The sequence below is a fragment of the Papilio machaon genome, chromosome 5 (genome assembly GCF_912999745.1).
Source record: "Papilio machaon chromosome 5, ilPapMach1.1, whole genome shotgun sequence".
In the NCBI taxonomy this organism is placed as follows: domain Eukaryota; kingdom Metazoa; phylum Arthropoda; class Insecta; order Lepidoptera; family Papilionidae; genus Papilio; species Papilio machaon.
In genome coordinates this window covers 469,226-491,856 of record NC_059990.1, presented here as the reverse complement: position 1 = coordinate 491,856, position 22,631 = coordinate 469,226, and the positions used below count along the sequence as shown (strand labels likewise).

The following is a 22,631-nucleotide window of genomic DNA, read 5'->3' as shown; positions in this document are numbered from 1 at the left end:
AGGACCTGCAGATTGCAAGTCAACTGCTCAAACACCTGAGCCACCGACGCTCTTCATTTAAGGGCTCGCAAAATCTGATTGTAGAATATGTCAAGAGGTTACTTTTGTTTCGCCCTCTTCTATGATGAATGTTGTCGACGTCAGAGCGGTTCCTGTGGTGGAGCGTGTTCTCGACGGTGGCGCCGATGACGCTGCGCTCCTTCCGCGACCTCGGGTTCAGGTTCTCGCGCGAGGTGTTCGGTCTGCGCCAGCGCACGCCGCGCTGGAAGACCTGCGCCGCCAACGTCAACGCCAACTTCGGCCTCGCCCTCAGCTACGCCTACGTCCGCCGACACTTCCACCCCGACGACAGGGAGAAGGTAAACTAGTAACGATCTCATAAGGGTTGTAATAGTAAGATCTGTTTTTCTCAAAGCCTAATTTTAATCCTGGAAAGTATCTGAAGAGGAAGTGGATTTATCGGAGGACGGGACGCATAGAAAGGCGAAATAATCTTTTGCTGTGCGTCCCGTCCTCCGTCAATTAAAGGAAGGCGCATTTGCAATTGCGGATATTTAAGACCATTCGCTATTTCGGCGAATTAAGTGACCGACTGCTTGTTTCCTATCTTATACAATAAAAAAGTATCTGTAATTCTCTTGAAATTGTGATAGCGGAAAAGAATATTTTGTGGTGTCAGAGTAGAGATAGTGTTGTAAATGGTGTGATGTGCGAGGTGCGATGTGTCTCAGGCAGTGGAGATGGTGGAGGATGTGCGCGCGGCGTTCGCGGCGGCGGTCCAGCAGCTGGACTGGATGGACGCGAGCACGCGCGCGCGAACACTGCGCAAGCTGCAGGCGATACGTAACTTTGTCGGCTTCCCCGCCTGGCTGCTGCACACAGACAAGCTTGACGCACATTACAAACATGTACGTAGCTTTGTTACACTTTAACTTTTACATTCGAGATACACAGATGTTATTGTTATTGTTGTTGTTGTTGTTGCAGGCGCACGTGGTCGAGGGCAGTCTGTTCGACACTTACCTTAACCTGACGTGGGCCGCCGTCAAGAAGTCCTTCGAGTCGCTGCGAGAGAAACCGGACAGGAACAGGTCCTTACGCAAACACCATTCAAAATATTGTTCTTTCTTATTGCAGTATGTTTGTGATTTACATTATTGTTTGTTTCTCTCTCAGATGGGTTGCAACAGCTACCACAGTGAACGCGTTTTATTCGGCTACACTTAATTCAGTCAGTAAGTGACAATTTAAATATGTTTGAATAAAGTAAGGTTTTATACACATACATTAAAAAATACAGTTTTGTTTACATTTGTATTATTTAGTACTGTAGCGTTGGTAAATTTTCAGCATTCCCGGCGGGCATTCTGCAGCCGCCTTTCTACGGCAACGGCATTGAGTGAGTTCATGTCTTTCTTAATATTATAAATACTGAAAGTTTGGATGAATAGACGGATGTTTGTTATCACGTAAGTCAACGGCTGAATCGATAGAGATATTTTTCAGCCTAGAATAACTAATAGGCTACTAATCGCGGTCATCTCGTACCTAAATACTTTTTAATTTTTCTCTCAGGGCAATAAACTACGGCTCCATCGGCGCAATCATGGGACACGAAGTTACGCACGGCTTTGATGACCAAGGTAAGAATTATTAAAGGTTCTTCGAATACTTTTTTTGTGGTCTAGATATGTAACAGTGGAGTGCAACATGTTCAGGTCGTCGCTACGACGAGGAGGGCAACCTGAAGCAGTGGTGGTCTGCGGCGACGCTGGAGCACTACCACGCGAAGGTGCAGTGCATCATCGAGCAGTACGGGCGCTATCACATGCCGCAGCTGCCCGACTACGCGGTGCACGGCTTCAACACGCAGGGAGAGAACATCGCCGACAATGGCGGCCTCCGCGCCGCGCTCAGCGCATACGCGCGCTACACGCGGCGACACGCCGCCCTCGCCGCCGCGCACCCGCGTGTGCTGCCCGGCCTCCCACACTACTCCCCCAAACAGCTCTTCTTCCTCGGCTTCGCGCAGGTACGCTCGCACACCCACACTTACCTACTCTATGGCGGCTCGCAACTATTTTATATTGCAGATAATGACGAACGAGCAGAGGGCCACCAGATTTCGCTCTAATAGCGAAGTAACCGCTGCCCATACATTCCTGTTACAAGCCTACCATTAATGAACACAGTAATGGACGTACAGAAAGAGGTTATATCCCCTTCCTGTTCGTCCTCGCCCCTGCCAAATCCACATCTCATCCTAGAACTTCACCACACATACACAAAGACACACTCATCAACCGAAACGGAGAAATACTGCCACTTTACGTTTGTTTTCTGCGCGGTCGTGTATATTCTATTGAATATTGATGGAGTACGATAACATGTTTTTTTTTCAAACAACATGTACTATGTATCAGATCTGGTGCGGCAACTCGACAGTGGGCGCGCTGAAGTCCAAGCTGGTGGAGGGGGTGCACAGCCCCAACAAGATCCGCGTCATCGGCACCCTCAGCAACTCTGAGGAGTTCGCGGAGGCCTGGAGCTGCCCCAAGGGCTCCCCCATGAACCCCCACCACAAGTGCGTGCTCTGGTAACACACGTCATCATAGATATAACTCGACCAAAGACAATATACACTTTCATTAAGTTATTTTTAAAGTTACCGACCTAGTTTTTAATATATTGTACTTAATTAATTTTAATTGGTTATTTATTATTTTAAACGCGACTTAAAATTGTCAAATTGACTGAAATTCTAGATATTTATAGCTTCCTATAATCTGGGTTATGAAAATGGACATAAGAAAGTGATAATTTTATATAATCAACGAAATTAAAAAAATCACTGAACGCATTTGAGATTATAGAATTAAATTTTGAAAGAGATGGATAAATATATGTAAGTTACGAGTGAGTGAGATATCTGATTAATATTATATCGAAATAGACATAGATTTTTACTGATTACTATATGCAATAGTTTTTAAGATTCATAATAATTTTGTACTTTTAAAAAGCAATTGTGATCATTGTAGTTCCCGAAATCATGTTGTCCGGAGTTAAATAAAAAATTCAACTTATAAAAACTACCACAAATACGATGAATTTAATTTCCTTATCAACTTTATATCAAATAACTGAATGAAAACCAATTTTACTCCGTACAACTAAGATTTTAATATCATATTGTAAAGTAAGTGAACAAATTCAACTTTAAGTTCATAACTTTACTATTTATTACGAAATAAAACATACAAATAACATGGGATATTTTATTTCTTCCTCATATATTGGAACTTGTAGACGGGTGCAGAAACTTTCGTACCCTGCCGTATTCTCTTGGGCTTCATGATCTTAGCATCATGGAGGTGCCTCTTCAGTTCCATCTTCTGTTGTACAACTGTCAGCTGCTTCTCTCGCTCTATCCTCTTTGACAGCTCCTTGTACGTCTTTAGTTTTGTTTTTGTTGCTTCTTTTACAACCTGTACGAAGATAGTAATTTATTTATCATTTATTTTCCTTAATAAAGACAGGCTGTGATGTAAAACATTCAGTTAATTGGAAATTGAAAGTCATTTCCATCAATTTCATTATTCAAACACAAAAAAACTAAATATAGGATGTTCTACATTTTGTAATTTTTTATTTCCTGTGTTTGTTGATGCCATGACATAAAATAAGCCACGTTTTTGGAACGAAGTTCCTTATCGCGCGTTGTGAAAGGGTGCTAGACGGATAAAATTCTTACGAAAAGTTGTCACGACACTTTTTGCTATAGACGAATGAGCGCTACTTCACCATGGCAACGACGTGACAATATATAACGAAAATTCATAGAAATAAAATGTACTTCTTGTGAAGACTTAATTCTTATTTTCAACCATCTAAAGTCAAACCTGGATAAACAAGTCCAAGGAACCTCAATATTTTTCTTGCTCATTGTGGTTTCTCTCTAAACCGAGTTTCTTGTTTATAAAATTTCTCCGTTGGGACAAACAATGACTTTTACTTAAAGAGGTTTCATGCTTATCCCAGTTGGACTGTACACTAAAAATTACAACTTACCTGTTCATCTACAGTGGGTAATGTAATCTTGTTCAAATCTGAAAGCCTGGGGCGGTTAGACTTCCTATTTATCAGAGAGGGATGAGTGTCCAGCCTCTTAGCTAAGTCAAAGTTCTTCTCTTCCCCTTCGTCCACAAAGAATATGTGAGTGTTGGGTGTTGCATCAACTACATCTGTCATGTGCAACTGAGACTGAAAACAATGGTATAACATAGTAGTTAATTCATGCAAAATATTGCTTTAGTAGTAAATATATATTCTGATTTAATGAATTCATTATTTTTAAAATAGGTAAATCTTTTTAAATTTCAAAGTGAAAAAATTAAAGCAAATAATAACTGGATATACAAAATTACATATTTGAAAAACTAACAACAACATGTCTATAAGATATATCTTTTTAAGTATTCAAATAATTTCTATGAACAAATACTCTATTTTAATCATTCTGTGATCAAGACGGGGGTGACAATGGAGATGACGGCAGCCAGATTGATTTGGAGGATGGGAACATGGTGCACCAACGCTATGTAGGTGGGACAAGGTCAAGGAATAATAATTCTGTGAACATATGTCCTACCAACCTGTAGTTTCTCAATGCGTCTGCTCTCCATGGTACGCTTCATGTTGATGTACTTGATATCCTGTGTCTGCATCAGCTTTATCTGCTCCACGCTATGCTCCTCCTCCTTCTCCAGCTCATGATGCTCCTGAATACAATGAATGTTAATATCACGAGAAATTACCATGACATTTGAGATCTTTATCAAGCAATAAGTTTCACAGACTGGTGACAATTATAGGAGAATCCAACAAGTTATAATGCTGAATGTTACAATATAATTTAGTGTACTTCAGTAAAGCAAGGGATCTTTAGGTCCTACATTCTGATGTAACGATTCAACTCACCCCATCCTTGACTCTTGAATTAACCATATGAAAGTAGAATTCATCTGGATTTTTGTCCAACGTACGTTTGCGTAACAGTTTAAGCGTTGCGCCCTTCTCATGATAATCTTCAGCTCTCTTTTTGTAATCTTTTTTCTTTTCCAATAATCCCAAATGTTTTCTGGATTCGGGCTGATGTCGTTCTTTGTGCGTTTTTTGGTTAGCCTTCGCAGCTTTTTTCCATGAAGACATATTGCTTTAATTTAACACGTTAAATCTTATAACTTACAAAAATTGTAACTAAATTGTGTTTTTAATTTAAATATTATAAGATTCGTACAAAAACGCTACAAACAACGAATAACTTGGCACGTTTTGATGACATTTAGAATGACCTGACACTGACATTGACATAATCTCAACCAATAACAAAATTACAGCCACTGCTGTGACTGCTGTCAAAATACGGTTTAAAAAATATTCTGTTAAACGCAGATATCATTTTAACAATGTTTAAAGTCAAGTCGGGCATAAAATAATTGTAGAAAAATTTCATGGGTCATAGGAAAATAAACTAAAGGACTTTTGCAAGTATGAAGTTACGTTAGGTTTAAAAATATTGGTCAAAATTAGTATTTTCAAGAACATTTTGCGATCTCAAGTTAGGCCGTTTTTTTCAGGCGGAAAGACAGGTTATGTGGAACTTGACTCTCTAAAACCCTCTCGGTGGCCATCCTTAAATACAACTAGTGAGAGTCCTGGGATTTCCAAAGGAACGCACCAGGACAAAATATCGGTTTTGATCTAAGGCATGTAGTTCCTACATGCCGCATATCAGAACCGTATCCTTTTACTCTAGTTTAGTCGAAAGCTCAACACATTGTGCCAACGAAAGTCTTGAACGCGAAATCAACGAAAGTTAGGTCTATTGCGTTCCAAATACGAACAATTGTACGCCTGTTACCAACTACCATAAGAACAATTTATTTCAAACATAATATAAACCAAAGCTTCAAATGGTTACATATTTATTATACATTGAAGCGTCATTAAGGTATATACATTTATTATATAATAATGAATTCCAACGCTAATTATCGGCGGACACAGCTCACCCCGCCAGCCCTCTCCATGTTGACAATATAAATCGCCTGATAGCGATTTCAAATAGCTATCTCAATGTCATCATTAGCAGATACTGATCGATAGACATGTCACCAGTTGTAGCATTGAATTGTGTCTTTTGGACAAACTATCTACATCACCTTGGCTTTATTACTTTGCCCGTATCTGATCATACTTTGTTGTAAAATGATCATGTTTCAAGTTTACTGCACGTTGTTAAGTCAGGTCGTTTTATTCAAACAATACTTACTTATCCAAATACTGTACGTAAATTTAAGTTCCAAATCTAGGATCAGAGAAGTTGCTAAAACTTCACAGGTAATAACCAGTTAAAGCTAAAATAGTAGCATTTTTAAAGCAATTTTACTTAATTACACCTTTGTTGGCGGTTGCTGCTAAAGGTCAGCGGTCATAAAGAGTTGACAGCGCGCTAATTACAAGTGACACGATGACAAGTACGTGTTGCTGACGGTGTTAATAGCTCTTATTATCTGATCAAATATCAGTAAATTGCCAAACTTAATACATTTTTGAGTTTTGTCCACACGACAAAGCCAGTGGCATTTGCAGTCCCGTCATGGCAAAGCCTTCAACGTGGGTGATGACGGTGCGCCATTTCTACAAAACCACGACGCTACACGGCTTCAAATATTTGGGTTCTAAATTCTTTTCAGATCGGTTGGTATATTATTTTAAAGACACACCAGGGTTTGCAGCAAATTAAGCGACTATAGATTTATCGTACTGGTCTGTTCACTTCTTGGTAACCTGGCAGAGTGGGATGGCTGTTGTGCTGCTGCGCGAGCGCGTGCTGTGCGGGCGTGTTGTGCGCTGTGCTGTGGGCTCGTTTCACGCAGGTGCCGGCGTTGATAACGCTGCGCGACCTACTTGCTGAGCCCCAGGTGCTGCGCCTCTCCAACATCGCCTTCTGCCCCGCCGCCGGCAACATCGCTTACTTGTTTCAACAGAACTTGTATGTAACGAAAAGATCATAAAAAGAAGCTACGACAATCAAACAAAAGATGTTAGCTCAAAGAGATAAATTACCTCAGAGTTACAGACAACGCAACACGAACGCGACTGCCGGCGATACTGTCGCTGGTGCTGCGCAGGAAGCCGTTGACTGACAGCCAGGCGGAGTTGCTGGAGGGCGCGCTGAACGTCAACAATCTGACGCTGGTGGGGGCGTTGACGCGGCTGATGCCCCCCTGCTCTCGCATCATCAGGAACTGCCGCTGGCTAACGATGACACTGCCCTGCGGTGACATCTTCCAGCAGGAGCTGACGCAGTGGGGCCTCTGCTGTGTCATGCGCCCCAACGAGTTCGTAATGCTAAGCATTGCACTAGCAACTTGCACTTGGTACTAACCAACAGTAGCTTTAATAATATTATAATGTTTAATTAATGTCACAGAATCCAACTGTCATCACTTTTAACTACCCGCTTCACGACCTCAAGGCGGCTGATAACCGGCATGCAGTTCTCGGACCACAGTCGCGTCTATGGCTGTGAGGTAAACACTGCTTTTATAGTCATGTTATATTATAAGGGCTTTTGTTACACAAATATTGTTATTATATTATTTGTATTACGCCTAAGCTTCAGACATTAACTTTAATTGTTAGTTTTTCACAAAATACCCGGGCGAAGAGTGGGTGGAGCCAGTTCCCCTAACTCCAGGCTACAACTACATAGGCTCGCTGACGTCCACCTCCATAGTGGACAGCGACGCCGACAAGCTCGTCAACAACCGCTGTGTCTACAAGGACCACTACACCAGGAGCAACTGCATGGTACATCTGTATATCACATGTTGTCGCGGTCTATTTTGTGACCGTGTTTCTAATAGGTTTCTGTATATCTGTTAAATTATTATTCATAAAACCTTATAATAATAATTTTGCAGATAAAATGCAAAGAAAAGTTGTGCGGCTGCGCTGATCCTCTGCAAAGCAACGAGGACAACGAGACGAGCGGCCTACCCACATGCTCTATACCAAACCTCAACTGCTTGCGGACTTACAAGGATGGTATACGACTTAAGATATCATAGTTAAAGACCAAACATTCTAGACTCTACACATATTGTATGTATTAATAACATTCTTGTCTGTAGGTACTATCAAAAAAGTATATTTCGTTCACATGATGTATTTGAGAAAACGAAGAACCAATTTTAATTTTTTTTTGTCTAGCTGTACATCTGTCCGCAAAGCCGCTTTTGTTTTGAGTGATCTCGGTACGGCTGGACAGATTTTGACGGGATTTGAAGGTAGCTGATGCACGCGGGCATATTATAGGGACCTATTTTTTTACCTCTGCGCTGACGAAGTCGCGGGCGACCGCTTGACTATAAGTCCACCCTTGCCAGTTGGGACTTGTGAGTGGTTTTTCGTGAACATTGTGTTTTTTTATTTAACTAATTTATAGCAATTGATATATCTTATTGTTTAATTGCAAGTACTGTTTCAGATAATTTAAGTTGCAACTGCCTGCCTTCCTGCAGAAGAGTATCAACGGACTTATCCCTCGAATTCAGTCCCATGAATGCCTTCGAACATGTTTACGACAACGTTTAGTAAGTAATTTTAATTATATTAAAATAATTAAAAATCGAAATCCATTCTTTAGAGGCTCTTTATATTGCACAATTTTATGAGTCATGGGTTTGATATTTCAAAATAGACAATAGAAGATGTAAACTAATAATTTTGTAAAATTAAATCTTACTCAATGCTGTAATTGTCTTGCAGCGAGGGTCTGAACGCCAGCCAGGCGGTGGTGCTGAGTCTGCACATCAAGATCACTGATTCCAAGAAATTCGTCGTGAACCCAACAGAGACTTGGATCACTTTGTTATGTATGTATGCTATATAAATTACGAAGCGCCAATAGCAAAATGATTAAAAGTACGTCCATGTGTTCGTGGGTTTGAATCTCACCATTCTACTTTTATAGTGTACCTTTTTTATAAACAAAAAAAGAATATTCGTATCTAAAAGATAATAGAAAAGAATATTTTTGATGTGAAACATCTATAGGCTCACTTGTAAACCGATTTGTTGGCGTGGCGACGCTTGCCGAGGCGACGGGTCGCCACGCTATACATATATATATATTATGTGTAGTAAAGTGTACGGTGTGGCGACGGGTCGCCACGCTATACTGAGGTATACATATATATATTTTATTTTAATAATATTATCTTTTATGCATATTACTTGTACACACACGATGTTTCACATCTGCCAGGCGTCCCATGACGGCTCACATTTTTTTTTTAATTATTGACGTAACTTTTTTGGTTCCTACGTCATTCAGTCATGTTAACTGAGGTGAGTATGTATGTATGTAACATAGTAATGTTGTGACAGCGTCTCTCGGCGGTGTGTTCAACATGTTCCTGGGTGTGGGATTGTTCAGCGCGCTGGAGCTGCTCTTCCTCATCTTTGTCAAGTTGCCGATAGCTTTGAGGAAATCCAAGAAGTTGCCACCACTAAAATAAACTGTAATCTCTTTGAAAATACAGAGATAGTTTCCCTATTAAAAACAACAGATTATGTATAATTTTTGTGATCATAAAGTTTTGAATTCAGTTTAATATTAATAAAATGCTTATACGTAATTTCATATCATTTTATTACGACACCAATTGATACATAAACAAACATTTAATAACAATATAGTTGAGTACATTTAAAAAACAGTTAATATTAAAACTATGTTTAAACCTTACTTTGTTGTTTGTGTAATTTTTTTTACATTTATAAAAAAATCACGTTTCGATAAATTTGACTAACCGTAGATTTCTGAGACTAAAAACTCTGTCTAAAACATTTCGCCATCTCTGTCATTATCTTTAACGAAACAGAGATAACAATATGTTTTAAACGGAGATTTTAATCTCAGAAACTTACCGTAAATGACTAGTTACACTTACATACAGTTAAACTTCACTTATCAGAATATTTTGAATTTTGATTTTTTAACGTGTAAATTCTAATAATTTCACACGGACAGGAATGTTCCAAAATAAAACTAACAATTTGCATTGTTTATCTATATATATAAAAGAAAGTCGTGTTAGTTACACCATTTATAACTCAAGAACGGCTGAATAGATTTGACTGAAAATTGGTGGGCAGGTAGCTTAGAACCAGGAAACGGACATAGGATAATTTTTACCCCGTTTTCTATTTTTTTTTACTCCGCGCGGACGGAGTCGCGGGTAAAAGCTAGTCTTATATATAAAATTCTCGTGTCACAGTTTTCGTTCCCGTACTCCTCCGAAACGGCTTGACCGATTCTCATGAAATTTTGTGAGCATATTCAGTAGGTCTGAGAATCGGCCAACATCTATTTTTCATACCTCTCCTCTCGGAGTCGCGGGCGACAGCTAGTAGTTATCTATAATTTCGCTTATCGCTTGATAAAGATCTTTTAATAATACATAAATATAATATGTCTATTTATATAAATCCTGTAAAGATGGACCCCGACGGGTCCGAAACTAGTCGGTGCCGTCACCGGACGATCACATGTGAGTTAAGTCATTCTTAATTAATTATTATGTCTCACGAAAGTTTAAACAAATCGTAACAAGATTCATAATTAAAGTTATGATTATCGCCAGAATTTATTATGTATAGTGGCTTGCATTAATATCTCTTACAAATTTAAATGTCAAAAATCATCTTTCATTACTTTTTTTAGATTGGCAGTTTTTTTATCAGTTGTAGAAAAAAAGACGACTTGTAAACACCATAATATTGATATGTAAATTGTTGCCATCAGAAAAATTAAAAAAATTGATGACACGTTAATTTTTTCACACAATGTATAACCAAATAGATTATATCAAACATATTTTCTTGTAAGTTTATACAGTTTATTTAACTGACAAAGAGGGTAATGTTTTTCGCGTGTATGTTAGTTTGTTTTTATGTATGTGAATTTGATGTATATGTAAGTTCCATCGTGACGTCACAGAGCCTAAACGACTGAACCGATTTTAACGAGTAAGTCATTCGATACGTCATCTTCCCCGGAGTGTCATCTTACTTAATATTATAATGCAATTTAGATGGATGGATGGATGGATGGATGGATGGATGGATGGATGAATGGATGGGTGGATGGATGGATGTTTGTTTTAATGTATCTCCGGAACGGCTCACAAATCTTTATGAAAATTGTCTGGAAAAATACAAAGGCCACTTATTACGTTTTTTTTTAATTCCATGCCGACGGAATCTCGGGCAAAATCTAGTATGGTATATTACATCGACACTAAAACACATGCTTTGAGAAGGTTTAAAAAGCAGCCAATTGATAACGATCACATCATTAGAGCCTCGATCAGTCGTGTTTTTTTTTTAATTCAGGCTAGTTATTACATATAAATATACCGATAGTCAAATGTAATAAAGTTAAAATGCCATTCCATTTTTCGAGTTGAAAAACCTCGTAATTATGTAAAAATAGTACATCATATAAAATACACGATTCATTTATATTTTGAAATACATTTAAAGTTCACATATATATATTTTTTTTATTCACACTTATTTTTTTCAATACATACTAAAGTTATTAACAAATTAATGTAATATATAATATATAGACACTTATATATTTCTTTTAAAAACAACATTTGTAGTATATACAAAGCGATTAGAACATTATTAATCTAATTACAACATACACTTACGCTCTTCTATAGATAGACAGGAACTATCAAATAAAATCCCTAGTAAAAAATAAATAGCGAAATAACTGATTACATTAAATATTAATAAACTTTATCTACTTTATCTAACTTTATTATTATATAGGATTTAGAATTATTAAAACCGTTTGACACTTTAATAAACTAACAGACCATAGATCAAACTATTCTCTAGAAGGGATGGTCTCTATGGAGCTCAGATCAAGATGAATCTGTCCAAGTTGTGGGTTTACAAAATGAAGGCGGAAATCGGAATTTGTCAAAACACTTTTATATGACCTTACTATGAAGAGTAAATTTTCGAAAAAAAAAAGCAATATGTTTATCAAAAAACCTTATTACCTCAAATTATATAGTTTTATTTTAGTACAAAATAGTTCTAAAAATATAAGTAATTGATAGATATTCAGTACCAGTAATTTTATACATGAATAAAAAAAAAGATTCGTACATAACAAATATATATAAAAATATATTGAGATATAGAGAGATATTAGGCAAATGCTTTATGAGATATATAAAGCAAATACTTTGCCAGCTACTGATATAACTTATACATATATTTTATATCTTAATTTAAATTCAAACAAAAATATATTCAACACAAACAACATTAAGTTATAAATTAAGCACAAATTAAACAGAGCACAATCATAGACTATTTCTAGTTTATATAGTACATAGTACATAGACGATTTTACAAATAAATCAATCAAATATTCTAAATATTTCTTTGTTGTCAATATTAAAATTTCATAAATTCATTTCAATATTTAACAAAAAAAAAAAATTATAAAAATAACATTAGTATCAGTCCTTTTAATGTGCAAATTTTTAAATTAAACAAACTGGAAAAATTTACAAATCATAAAGTTTCATCATAATGTTCGACACATTTATACATACATACACATTGAGCTAAATAATCAAAAATAATAAATACCATTTAAATGTATACCAACAGACATTCAATTCGCATAGACTAGAGTGAAGTTACAATCTATTTAGAGTCAAAGGTATTCAATTGATAAAAAGACACTTTACTCAGCATTACAGTTATAATTTTTTATAGTTTTGCAACAAAATTTCTGCAAATTTTAAATAAAAAGTGTAAATACCACAACATTGCAAACTTGAATGTAGTGGTTAGTATAGCGTGTGGTTTAGAGCGGCGGCGGGTTTGCCAGGAGGAACATACTTCAGGAGTCCCGCTGGCGCGCCGGCAGCACGTCCAGCATGCAGAAGACGGCGCGGCACACGGGGCACGAGCCGCGCGCCGCCAGCCACGCGCTGCTGGGCGTGCCAGCCCCCAGTGCAGCCCCCGCCCGCGCCGCCCACCACCGCGCCATGCACGAGCAGCACCACAGCACCCTGCACCGCACACCACTACACTACAGCCCTATCTCCTACTCTCAATACATTTACATTCCCTACTGTTTATGTTTCTTTACAATACTCCGCTTAAAAGATCATTATGTTCATAGTAACATTAGGCAAAATGTATATATCATCATAATCAGTTCATCTTATGTCCCCACTGAGGCTCTTGGATCCTACCCCAAGTTAGCGGTGACTAGGCCATAATCAATCACACTGGCCCAGTGTAGGTTGACTTCACACATATCATCACAATGTTTTCGTTGACCGTAAGAATGTTGGGTAAAAAGTATATAAGATCAATAAAAAGTATAAATATTGCAATAAATAGGTTCAAGTGATTGTGGAGGGGTGTAGCCTACCTGCAGTTGCACTGCTGGCAGGGCGGCGGCGCGATGCCGGCGAGCGGCGCGGGCACCGGCTCGCAGCGTCGGTCCAGCTTCACATCCGCCATGTTCTGCATGCACCCAATGCACTGCTCCAGTTCCTTACAAAGAGAATATATCTTATAAATATACATCTCACACTAACTTATAGCTAGGTCTTCGAACTCCCAAATCAAGTAATCACCACATATATATATATATGTATGTACTCATATTAAATTATAACAGTTCTATTTCTTAATAGTATACCTGATCAACATAGTAGGTGGGGTTCTGGTCGACATAGTGTTTGAAAAGTGTGACAAATCTCTCAACAACTGTGGGCAGTAGCGAAATATGGTCGGGCACTCGAACGGGTCGCGGCAGACGGGGTTGTAGCTCGCGCAGTGCGGTCGTCGTAACTCGGAATGAGAAGGGCTCCACATCGGGCCGGTATGGGATCACTTCTATGTTCACATATTGCACCTCCTCCTCACCCGTTGGAGTCAGAGTGTGGTTATCAGTCTAAGTACAAGAAAGGAAATAAGAACTGATGCTAGTAGAATTTTTGAAGCGTAAAAATGTTTAAATTTTAAATATAACTTACAGCAGTAGCAAATAATGAACAGTCTCCATGCTGCACAGCATTCATGCCATATTGAGTGACTCTAATGAGCCAAGTATCAGTGGCCACCAACTTGCTTGTGGCAGTCAGTGGCAGGCACACTTTGTCCACACTGCAAGAGGAATTACTCTTGCTTAGACTACGTTTAAAACATTGATTTTTTTTTATTGTTTATGTATAAAGCAAAATTACCTGCGAAAAGCAATATTGATGTTATTAGCGACCACCCGCCAGTCGCAGCCCTGAGGTACGTAACATAAAAGAGGCCGTACGACAGGGTGCTTCAGTTTTTCGTACTCCCACCAGCAAACGAGCTTATAGCACATTAGCAACACAATGATAACTGTAGAGATCGCCGACGGCATCATCCACGACCCTCGCTCACCACCGCACCACAGTGTAAAAACATATCCCAGCGGCAAACAAGAATGAAAAAAAGCCGTAATTGTTATTCTCTTCATATGATATCCGATAAAGTTCATATTTTCGGAACCTAAAAATCCCTCGAAGATCTGAGGAATAGTAAACCCAGCGGCCACGAACTCAGTGGGTGGATAAATAACGCAAAATGAAAATAGCAAATAGAATAATGTGAGAAGTATATCCATTGCGAAGGACATTCAAATTTACAAAGATATTGTTATTTTTTATCTCGGTACCACGCACAAAAATGAAGTTAAAACATAGCGGATGCGCAGTTTCCTTCTTTTCCTTATCAAAATTGTGTATTAAATAAGCACAATATCAATACTGCTTATCAATGACACCTTAAAATGTTTTTTAAAGATTTTATGGCTTGGATACTGAATCATTCAGCCAAGATTGACAAATGAAAATTGCACCAAAGAGCCAAAGAAGACCGAATGACAACTGACAGTGACACTGGTGGTAAGTTCGAATCTCAATCGCTTTAAAAAATCGATAAAGCAATGAAAATGGATAATACAATTTTCTAGACAGAGGTAGCAATTAGACAACATAGGCATTTTCTCTGTAATAAATTTCTGGTAGTAAATTTATTTATACTGAGTAGGAAATTTATTTTAAATGGTGGCCACGCATTATTATGTTTCTTTTTACTGCTTCAGTATTGAAGGAAACTGCAATTAATTGCAAATTTCATCAATATCTCCCTGGCTTTATCTCACTTACGTGGAGAAGGCACAAGGTTTTATAAACCCCAGTTTTCGCCTGCCTGTCGCCAACCTTACTTGAGAGATATATCTTAAAATGAAAAACAATATAACCTAAATAATTATAGCTTAGTAATTCAAAATTACTTCTAAAAATACACCTACAATATAAATTAGTAAAAAAGCATTTTAACAAAAGTAAAATAATAAAGAATAAATCGATTGTAATATTTGATTTGAGAAATAAATACTAAACGAACGGCAACCTGTCAATACAAGTGTCAATTTGTCAAAGTGAAATGTGGATGTGGACACGTATTAATCAAAATTGTTTGATTTATTTTTAAAATTACTTAATTACTTAGGTTTTATTACATGTTTTAGATCCGATTTAAGTAATTTAACTTAAATCGTGGCAGATATTTTTCACAAAAAGGTTTCTTATATCCAGGTAAATTTTCAACAAAAATACTGGTAGTAATTTATATCAACAAAATTGTTAATTTAGGTTTTTTGTAATTAAAAATGGAAACAAAGTGGTCACGTTAGTAAGATAGGAATACACCGTTCAAAAGGCTAAAATAATAAGTAACCGGCATTTTTATATGCATTTGAAAATCATAAAACGTTTGTTCAACATTATCGTTGATTCATACATTCCCAGACATAAATACGCTACTATATATTTCGTCGTTATTATTATTTTATTATCCTTCATTTAATTTTTTAATAACATTTTGTATTTTGCATTGCAGCAAGATGGCAGGTGTGGAACAGCCCTGCTATACCCTCATCAACTTCCCCACAGACACAGAGCCTCACAATGACATGCAGCTTAAGCTAGATTTAGGTACCATTAGTGTTATAATATATTGCTATATTAATAAATATACTATTTTCTTTGTTAAAAAACATACACATATATGAGCCTTGTGTTATTTATTACTTGTATTATTTAAAGGATGTATTTTATTTTATTTCAATAGAAAAAGGAGATATAAAGAAAAAGATTGAAGCATTAAAGAAGACAATTGGTATTATTCTATCCGGTGAGAAGATTCCTGGTCTTCTGATGATAATCATCAGATTTGTGTTGCCGTTGCAAGATCACACTATCAAAAAGCTTCTACTGATATTTTGGGAGATTGTTCCCAAGACATCATCTGATGGAAAACTCCTGCAAGAAATGATTCTTGTTTGTGATGCGTACAGAAAGGTAAACTTCGCCTTGACAACTCTTGTGCTGTTCATGTGTATCTTAAATCTTAAGCTGGGTATTCACTATGTTTGCGAACCTATTGCGCTCTGCGCTCATGCAGCAGCTCTGCATAGTGGATACGTTTGCGAACTTGGAGCGCGTACGGTGCGTGCTCCGCGCTCAGCGCTCCAACGGGTAGCAGTAAATTGGGCGAACACAAAGGGGAGCTCAGTCTGTTCGTGGACGTGGGCACGCATGTTCCTATGGAGATACGTGTACCAATCTCCATCAGAGCGGTTACGGGAGCGCGGAGCGCAAGAGGTTCGCGAACGTAATGGATACCCACCTTTATTTTTGAACAGATCTGTTAATTTTTACTTGATGTGATAAAAATATATTTTATTCCACTGCTCAATTCTATGGTCATGTTAGAGATGTACGATATATGTCGTCAGGATTTGCAACACCCTAATGAGTTCATCCGTGGCTCAACGCTGCGGTTCCTGTGCAAGCTGAAGGAGCCAGAGCTGCTGGAGCCGCTGATGCCCGCCATCCGTGCTTGCCTCGAGCACCGCCACTCTTACGTACGCCGTAACGCAGTGCTTGCTATATTCACTATCTATAGGTACAAAAAGCTACTATTACTTTTACTATCATCAAAGTGGATTTGAAACACACTTTTTTCAATTTTGTTGTGCAGCAATTTAAAGGTTTAATTGTTTACAGAAATTTCGAGTTCCTGATCCCAGACGCACCGGAGCTGGTGGCTAACTTCCTCGAGAATGAGCAGGACATGTCGTGCAAGCGGAACGCTTTCCTTATGTTGCTGCACGCCGACCAGGAGCGCGCACTCGCCTACCTCGCCGCACGCCTCGACAACGTGCACAGCTTCGGTGACATCCTGCAGCTCGTCATCGTCGAGCTCATATACAAGGTCTTATATCTACCACGTCTCCCCAACTTGAAGTGTAACAGAGTGTACAACGACAGTTGTGCGTCAGGTGTGCCACGTGAACCCGTCGGAGCGGTCCCGGTTCATCCGCACCGTGTACGAGCTGCTGAACGCGGCGAGCGCGGCCGTGCGCTACGAGGCGGCCGGCACGCTCGTCACGCTCTCCAACGCGCCCGCCGCCATCAAGGTGAGAGCTGACACGCCCTGGCAGTGACACGCCACCGCAGTGACACGCCCCCGCAGTGACACGCCCCCGCACTGACACGCCCACACACTGACACGCCCCGCACTGACACGCCTACACATTGACACGCCCACACACTGACACGCCTCCGCAGTGACACGCCCACTGACACACGCTTGTCGCAGGCGGCTGCGTCGTGCTACATCGACCTGATAGTGAAGGAGAGCGACAACAACGTGAAGCTGATCGTGGTGGGGCGGCTGAGCGAGCTGCGCGCGCAGGGCGGAGAGGCGGCGGCGCGCGCGCTGCCCGACCTCGCCATGGACGTGCTGCGCGTGCTCGCCGCCTCCGACCTGGACGTGCGCCGCCACACGCTGCAGCTAGGTGATACTTCTGTCCCACGATACTGAGATATTGCAGTCGAAGTGCGGCGAGTCACTAGACGTGTTGTGTTTGTGTGTCAGCGCTGGAGCTGGTGAGCCCGCAGCACGCCGAGGAGCTGGTGTCGGTGCTGCGCAAGGAGGCGGTGCGCGCGCAGGCCGCCGACCACGACGACGCCGCCAAGTACCGCCAGCTGCTCGTGCGCGCCATGCACCGCGCCGCCATCAAGGTATCACACACACTCTGTTGTTGCGTTGGATCAACAAAGATGTGAAGAAGGTGTTAATGTGTTGCGGTGCGTCAGTTCCCCGAGGTGGCGGGCAGCGTGGCGCCGGCGCTGCTGGAGCTGGTGGGCGACGGCAGCGAGCTGGCCGCGCACGACGTCATGCTGTTCCTGCGCGCCGCGCTGCACACCTACCCCGAGCTCAGGGAACTCATATACAAGGTGACACCGAGTTGCAGGACCGGGTAGCCTTGCCTTCTTTTATGTATCTGTTTACTTTAATGTGTTGTGGTTTTTCAGAAACTACTAGAGTCGATAACCAGCATCAAGGTGGGTAAGATCGCGCGCTCCGCGCTGTGGCTGGTGGCGGAGTTCGCGGACGGCGAGCAGCGCGTGCAGGCAGCGCTCGACGTCCTCGCCTCGGTCATACCCATGCCTGCAACTGATGACACTAACAAGGTATCTATATACTGTTCACAATTCTACATTTAGATCTTTTTCTCGTTGTTTAAGATAACTTTGTAATTTAATTAACTCTCAGGAGGAGGAGAAGACCGAGGAGCAGAAGACGGAGGCGCCGGCGAGACAGCTGGTGACCAGCGACGGCACGTATGCCACACAGTCCGCCTTCAACCTGCCCACGTCAGTACTAACACACGTTGTTACCGACATTATTATTACCCTTTTCTATTGAGGAAAAGATGGTGATTAGACGACGACTATGCACCATGCGTTATAAAAAATGTTCGTTTACGCAGGGAGGGTGCGGATGGTGTGGGGGGTGCGGGCAAGGGCAGCGGGCTGGGCGCGGCGCTGCGCGAGGGCGACAGCTTCACAGTGGCGTGCGCGTGCTCCGCCCTCGCCAAGCTGGGCCTGCGTCTGCCGCCGCCGCGAGCTGCGCGTGCGCTGCATCTCTCCGCCGCGCTGCTCGCGCACCACAAGCTGCACGCAGGTACTGGACCACACTACCCTCACTTCTTACTGAGAAGAAATTTGTGAAATCAACTAACCTGCACTGGACCAGTGTGATTTAGTCACCTCAAACTTGGAGTAGTCTTCGAGCCCCTCGGTGAGGAAGTTACCAGGTGGATATTGTAAATGGTTTGTCTGTGTGTGGTCGTGCAGGCAGCAACGGGTCGAGCCTGACGGCGGACGACTTGGAGCACGCGGCGCTGTGCCTGCTGGCGGGCGGGGCGCAGCCCGAGGCGGTGCGCGAGGCGCTGCTGCACGGCACGAGGCGCGCCCTCGCCGCCCTCCTCGCGCTGCCCGACCGCGCCGCCGCCACACTGCTGCCGCACGCCGAGGTACACCGCCATCCTCATCTTATATAGGTACAAGTCTCACTACACATATTGCAGTGTATATATGTATTGTGTGTTTGTGTGCAGGAACGTCCGCCGCCTGTGAAGACGAAGGTGCCGGTGGAGACGGGCATCGTGTTCCCCGCGCTCGCCGGCGCAGCTGCGCACGCGCACCACGACATCTTCCAGATATCGCTCTCCAAAGCGGTGCAGGGTACGCATCTACTCCAACTGCTCTATCATACACATACCTCTTTGAACATTTTTGCCCGATTTATTTCAGTCCAGTGATTGTTTTCAACGCTCAATCATTTACAACTGAAAATATGTAAACTCACAGTATAACTGTAACAATGTGCGCAGGTCGCGTGGGGGGTGGTGGGGGTGGCGAAGAGGGTCGACTGTCGCGTGTGACGCAGCTGACTGGTTTCTCGGACCCCGTGTACGCGGAGGCCATCGTCGCCGTCAACCAGTACGACATCGTGCTCGATGTGCTCGTCGTCAACCAGACCGGTAAGTGAAGACTGCTGATTGTGTACCTGCAGCGATGGCAACTGCTGGAGGCGGATGTAACGTGTGTCTTGTGCGCAGATGACACGCTGCAGAACTGCTGCGTGGAGCTGGCCACGCTGGGCGAGCTGCGGCTGGTGGAGCGCCCCGCCCCCGTCGTGCTGGCGCCCCGGGACTTCGCCTCCATACGAGCACACGTTAAGGTCGCCTCCACCGAGAACGGCATCATATTCGGCAACATCGGTAATTTGTTCTTATCTAATAATACATTGAATAATATATATGTAAATATTATGTATTTTGAAATTAACGAGTGTTTGTTATCGTGTCAGTGTACGAGGTGTCAGGTGCGTCAATGGACCGCGGCGTGGTGGTGCTCAATGACATCCACATCGACATCGTGGACTACATCCAGCCCGCCGTCTGCAGCGACGCAGACTTCCGCCAGATGTGGGCGGAGTTCGAGTGGGAGAACAAGGCGAGTTGTCCCACGCCCCTCACACCACCCCCCCACACCACGCCCCCACACCACGCCCCCACTCCATGCCCCCCACACCACGCCCCCACACCACGCCCCCATACCACGCCCCCACACCACGCCCCCTACATCACACCCCCTACATCACGCCCCTACACCACGCCCCCCACACCACGCCCCTTACATCACGCCGCCACACCACGCCTCGTACATCACACCCCCTACATCACGCCCCCACACCACGCCCCCACACCACGCCCCCCCACACCACGCCCCCTACATCACGCCCCCACGGCAAAAGGGTCACGAGCAGTGCTAAATGTTGTTTGTTATAATATTTGCAGGTGTCGGTGAACACCAACATAACTGACCTGCGCGAGTACCTCGACCACCTGCTGACCTCCACCAACATGAAGTGTCTCACACCGGACAAGGTGACAATACGACCTGCTATTGCATTGTACAATGTACAACAAGACGTTTGTGTATATGTTGTGATGTGCAGGCGCTGTCAGGTCAGTGCGGTTTCCTGGCGGCCAACTTGTACGCGCGCTCCATCTTCGGTGAGGACGCGCTCGCCAACGTCAGCATTGAGACTCCGCCCCCGCGCTCCGCCGCCACGTCTGCGCCTTCGCCCCAACCTGTACTGGGACATGTCCGCATCCGCGCTAAGAGCCAGGTATGTATCAGGAATACACCGAAATGGAGAAGCGACCCTTACATATCAGTAATTGCAGATGAGTTGCCTATCTTTTAATCGACGGAAGATGAGACGCAGAGAATATTCCCCTTTCTCATGTGTCCCCTCCTCCATCAAATCCACGTTCCTTTATAAAAAAAATGGCGGAAATGGAAAGCGCGGAACAATTGGTCCAATGGGATTATTTAAAATTCTTCGCCCATACACTTTATGTGTTCGCAAATGTTTAGATGGATGAATGGATGGATGGATGGATGTTGGTTTGAAAGTATCTACAGAACGGCTGAAAAGATCTTGATGAAATTTGGGTTATAGAATATAGTCAGGAAGAACACATAGGCTACTTATTAAGTTTTTTTTTCATACCGCGCGAACAGAGTCGCGGTCGACAGCTAGTAATATATGAATTTTGTAACATTTTATTTGTTAACAAAGTGATGTTTAACACTAGAGCACAAGTCAAGTTGTACTGTATGTATGTATGTATGTATGTATGTATGTACAGGGCATGGCGCTAAGTCTGGGAGATAAGATCAACATGATGGCGAAGTCTCCGCCGCCTCGCCCCGCCCCAGAGGAGGCTGCGCCCCGCGCTGACATACCTGCCTTCCTTGATGACTAACTACCACATACACTATATTATTCAATACATTTTACACATTACGAAAATAACTATAACTTATAACTGTTTTTTAATTAAATGTTATTTTGTTATGATATTTTTCAAACAGGTTACTTTGAAACAAAAATAAAACTGTATATTACGTCAATGCGTACGAATATCTGAATATTTTGTTTAACATTCCTTTACGTATAAAAATTATTTACACAAAATAATATTGTGACGGTAAGTCAGTACAGAGGAGTCAAGTTAGATTATAAAATTAATATAGTTAATTGTGGTTTTCTGAGACCGAAATCTCCAATTAAAATATATTGTTATCTCTATTTTGTCTAATGACAGGGATGACGATATGTTTTCGAAATGTTGGCCTCAGAAACCCACTGTAAGTATGTTATATTAATTAAGTTATATTTAATGTAATTTGAATATATTTCTTAGAAATTATTGAGTTCTTTTATTGGAAAATTTCCCGATATATTTAATATCAAATTACGATCTTATTTCATTAAAAATACGACATTGAATATTGGTCTTTACTCATTTTTTTAACCTTACCATTTTTTTCTTTGCCTCCTACTTCAATGTCGCCCGCGACTCCGTCCGAGCGGCATTAAAAAAACGCCTATGTTTTCTTCCAGACTATGTTCTACATGATGCCAAATTTCATCAAGATCTATTATGCAGTTTAGGAGATATGTACTTTCAAACAAACATCCATCCATCTAAACTTTCGCATTTATAATATTAGTAAGATCTGGATGAAATT

At 41.5% G+C, this 22,631-nt stretch overlaps 5 protein-coding genes across 6 annotated transcripts in view; 3 read left to right on the top strand and 2 right to left on the bottom strand.

Moving 5' to 3' along the window:
* LOC106708928 (neprilysin-4) overlaps positions 1-2,817 on the top strand; it is a 28,520-nt gene extending 25,703 nt beyond the window's left edge. For both annotated transcript variants that reach the window (XM_045677953.1, XM_045677954.1), the window contains 8 exons: positions 145-359; positions 732-908; positions 988-1,091; positions 1,177-1,235; positions 1,351-1,399; positions 1,576-1,643; positions 1,719-2,032; positions 2,424-2,817. In XM_045677953.1, the coding sequence (XP_045533909.1) occupies positions 145-359; positions 732-908; positions 988-1,091; positions 1,177-1,235; positions 1,351-1,399; positions 1,576-1,643; positions 1,719-2,032; positions 2,424-2,600 (1,163 nt within the window). In that variant the 3' untranslated portion in view covers positions 2,601-2,817. The remainder of the gene's footprint in view (positions 1-144; positions 360-731; positions 909-987; positions 1,092-1,176; positions 1,236-1,350; positions 1,400-1,575; positions 1,644-1,718; positions 2,033-2,423) is intronic.
* Positions 2,818-3,275: 458 nt separating this feature from the next.
* On the bottom strand, positions 3,276-5,353 carry LOC106708753 (probable U3 small nucleolar RNA-associated protein 11). Its single transcript, XM_014500305.2, has 4 exons — positions 4,981-5,353; positions 4,656-4,781; positions 4,072-4,263; positions 3,276-3,488 (listed from the first exon to the last, which is right to left on the bottom strand). Exons 1-4 carry the CDS (start codon positions 5,209-5,211, stop codon positions 3,279-3,281), a joined length of 759 nt encoding a protein of 252 aa, XP_014355791.2. The 5' UTR covers positions 5,212-5,353; the 3' UTR covers positions 3,276-3,278.
* A 1,308-nt stretch (positions 5,354-6,661) lies between these two features.
* On the top strand, positions 6,662-9,590 carry LOC106708642 (sodium channel protein Nach). Its single transcript, XM_014500179.2, has 9 exons — positions 6,662-6,762; positions 6,860-7,057; positions 7,137-7,406; positions 7,499-7,598; positions 7,711-7,878; positions 7,992-8,115; positions 8,558-8,663; positions 8,839-8,945; positions 9,460-9,590. Exons 1-9 carry the CDS (start codon positions 6,662-6,664, stop codon positions 9,588-9,590), a joined length of 1,305 nt encoding a protein of 434 aa, XP_014355665.2.
* Positions 9,591-12,917: 3,327 nt separating this feature from the next.
* On the bottom strand, positions 12,918-15,005 carry LOC106708733 (E3 ubiquitin-protein ligase TM129). Its single transcript, XM_045678064.1, has 5 exons — positions 14,373-15,005; positions 14,163-14,292; positions 13,826-14,080; positions 13,553-13,677; positions 12,918-13,184 (listed from the first exon to the last, which is right to left on the bottom strand). The coding sequence occupies exons 1-5, from the start codon at positions 14,798-14,800 to the stop codon at positions 13,013-13,015; spliced, it is 1,110 nt and encodes a 369-aa protein (XP_045534020.1). The 5' UTR covers positions 14,801-15,005; the 3' UTR covers positions 12,918-13,012.
* A 726-nt stretch (positions 15,006-15,731) lies between these two features.
* LOC106708660 (coatomer subunit beta) lies at positions 15,732-21,910 on the top strand. Its single transcript, XM_045677884.1, has 20 exons — positions 15,732-15,764; positions 16,069-16,163; positions 16,300-16,529; positions 16,967-17,136; positions 17,238-17,445; positions 17,513-17,650; positions 17,833-18,031; positions 18,112-18,257; positions 18,333-18,473; positions 18,552-18,710; positions 18,793-18,893; positions 19,010-19,203; positions 19,377-19,555; positions 19,640-19,766; positions 19,916-20,065; positions 20,144-20,305; positions 20,395-20,540; positions 20,885-20,974; positions 21,046-21,219; positions 21,746-21,910. The coding sequence occupies exons 2-20, from the start codon at positions 16,073-16,075 to the stop codon at positions 21,860-21,862; spliced, it is 2,922 nt and encodes a 973-aa protein (XP_045533840.1). The 5' UTR covers positions 15,732-15,764; positions 16,069-16,072; the 3' UTR covers positions 21,863-21,910.
* The last annotated feature ends 721 nt before the right edge of the window (positions 21,911-22,631 follow it).

What these genes read in the sequence shown, in the direction of transcription:
- LOC106708660 (XM_045677884.1), top strand. Translation starts at nt 16,073, where the DNA reads ATGGCAGGTGTGGAACAGCCCTGCTATACCCTCATCAACTTCCCCACA. An exon ending in GCTATATTCACTATCTATAG is followed by an intron (nt 17,137 to 17,237) that starts GTACAAAAAGCT and finishes AATTGTTTACAG; the next exon opens with AAATTTCGAGTTCCTGATCC. An exon ending in GCACCACAAGCTGCACGCAG is followed by an intron (nt 19,204 to 19,376) that starts GTACTGGACCAC and finishes GTGGTCGTGCAG; the next exon opens with GCAGCAACGGGTCGAGCCTG.
- LOC106708642 (XM_014500179.2), top strand. Translation starts at nt 6,662, where the DNA reads ATGGCAAAGCCTTCAACGTGGGTGATGACGGTGCGCCATTTCTACAAA. An exon ending in TACTTGTTTCAACAGAACTT is followed by an intron (nt 7,058 to 7,136) that starts GTATGTAACGAA and finishes AAATTACCTCAG; the next exon opens with AGTTACAGACAACGCAACAC. An exon ending in CATGTTTACGACAACGTTTA is followed by an intron (nt 8,664 to 8,838) that starts GTAAGTAATTTT and finishes ATTGTCTTGCAG; the next exon opens with CGAGGGTCTGAACGCCAGCC.
- LOC106708733 (XM_045678064.1), bottom strand. Translation starts at nt 14,800, where the DNA reads ATGTCCTTCGCAATGGATATACTTCTCACATTATTCTATTTGCTATTT. An exon ending in ATCAATATTGCTTTTCGCAG is followed by an intron (nt 14,293 to 14,372) that starts GTAATTTTGCTT and finishes TTCCTCTTGCAG; the next exon opens with TGTGGACAAAGTGTGCCTGC. An exon ending in GTTCATTATTTGCTACTGCT is followed by an intron (nt 14,081 to 14,162) that starts GTAAGTTATATT and finishes TCTTGTACTTAG; the next exon opens with ACTGATAACCACACTCTGAC.
- LOC106708753 (XM_014500305.2), bottom strand. Translation starts at nt 5,211, where the DNA reads ATGTCTTCATGGAAAAAAGCTGCGAAGGCTAACCAAAAAACGCACAAA. An exon ending in ATTCAAGAGTCAAGGATGGG is followed by an intron (nt 4,782 to 4,980) that starts GTGAGTTGAATC and finishes CATTGTATTCAG; the next exon opens with GAGCATCATGAGCTGGAGAA. An exon ending in TACCCACTGTAGATGAACAG is followed by an intron (nt 3,489 to 4,071) that starts GTAAGTTGTAAT and finishes ATCTTCGTACAG; the next exon opens with GTTGTAAAAGAAGCAACAAA.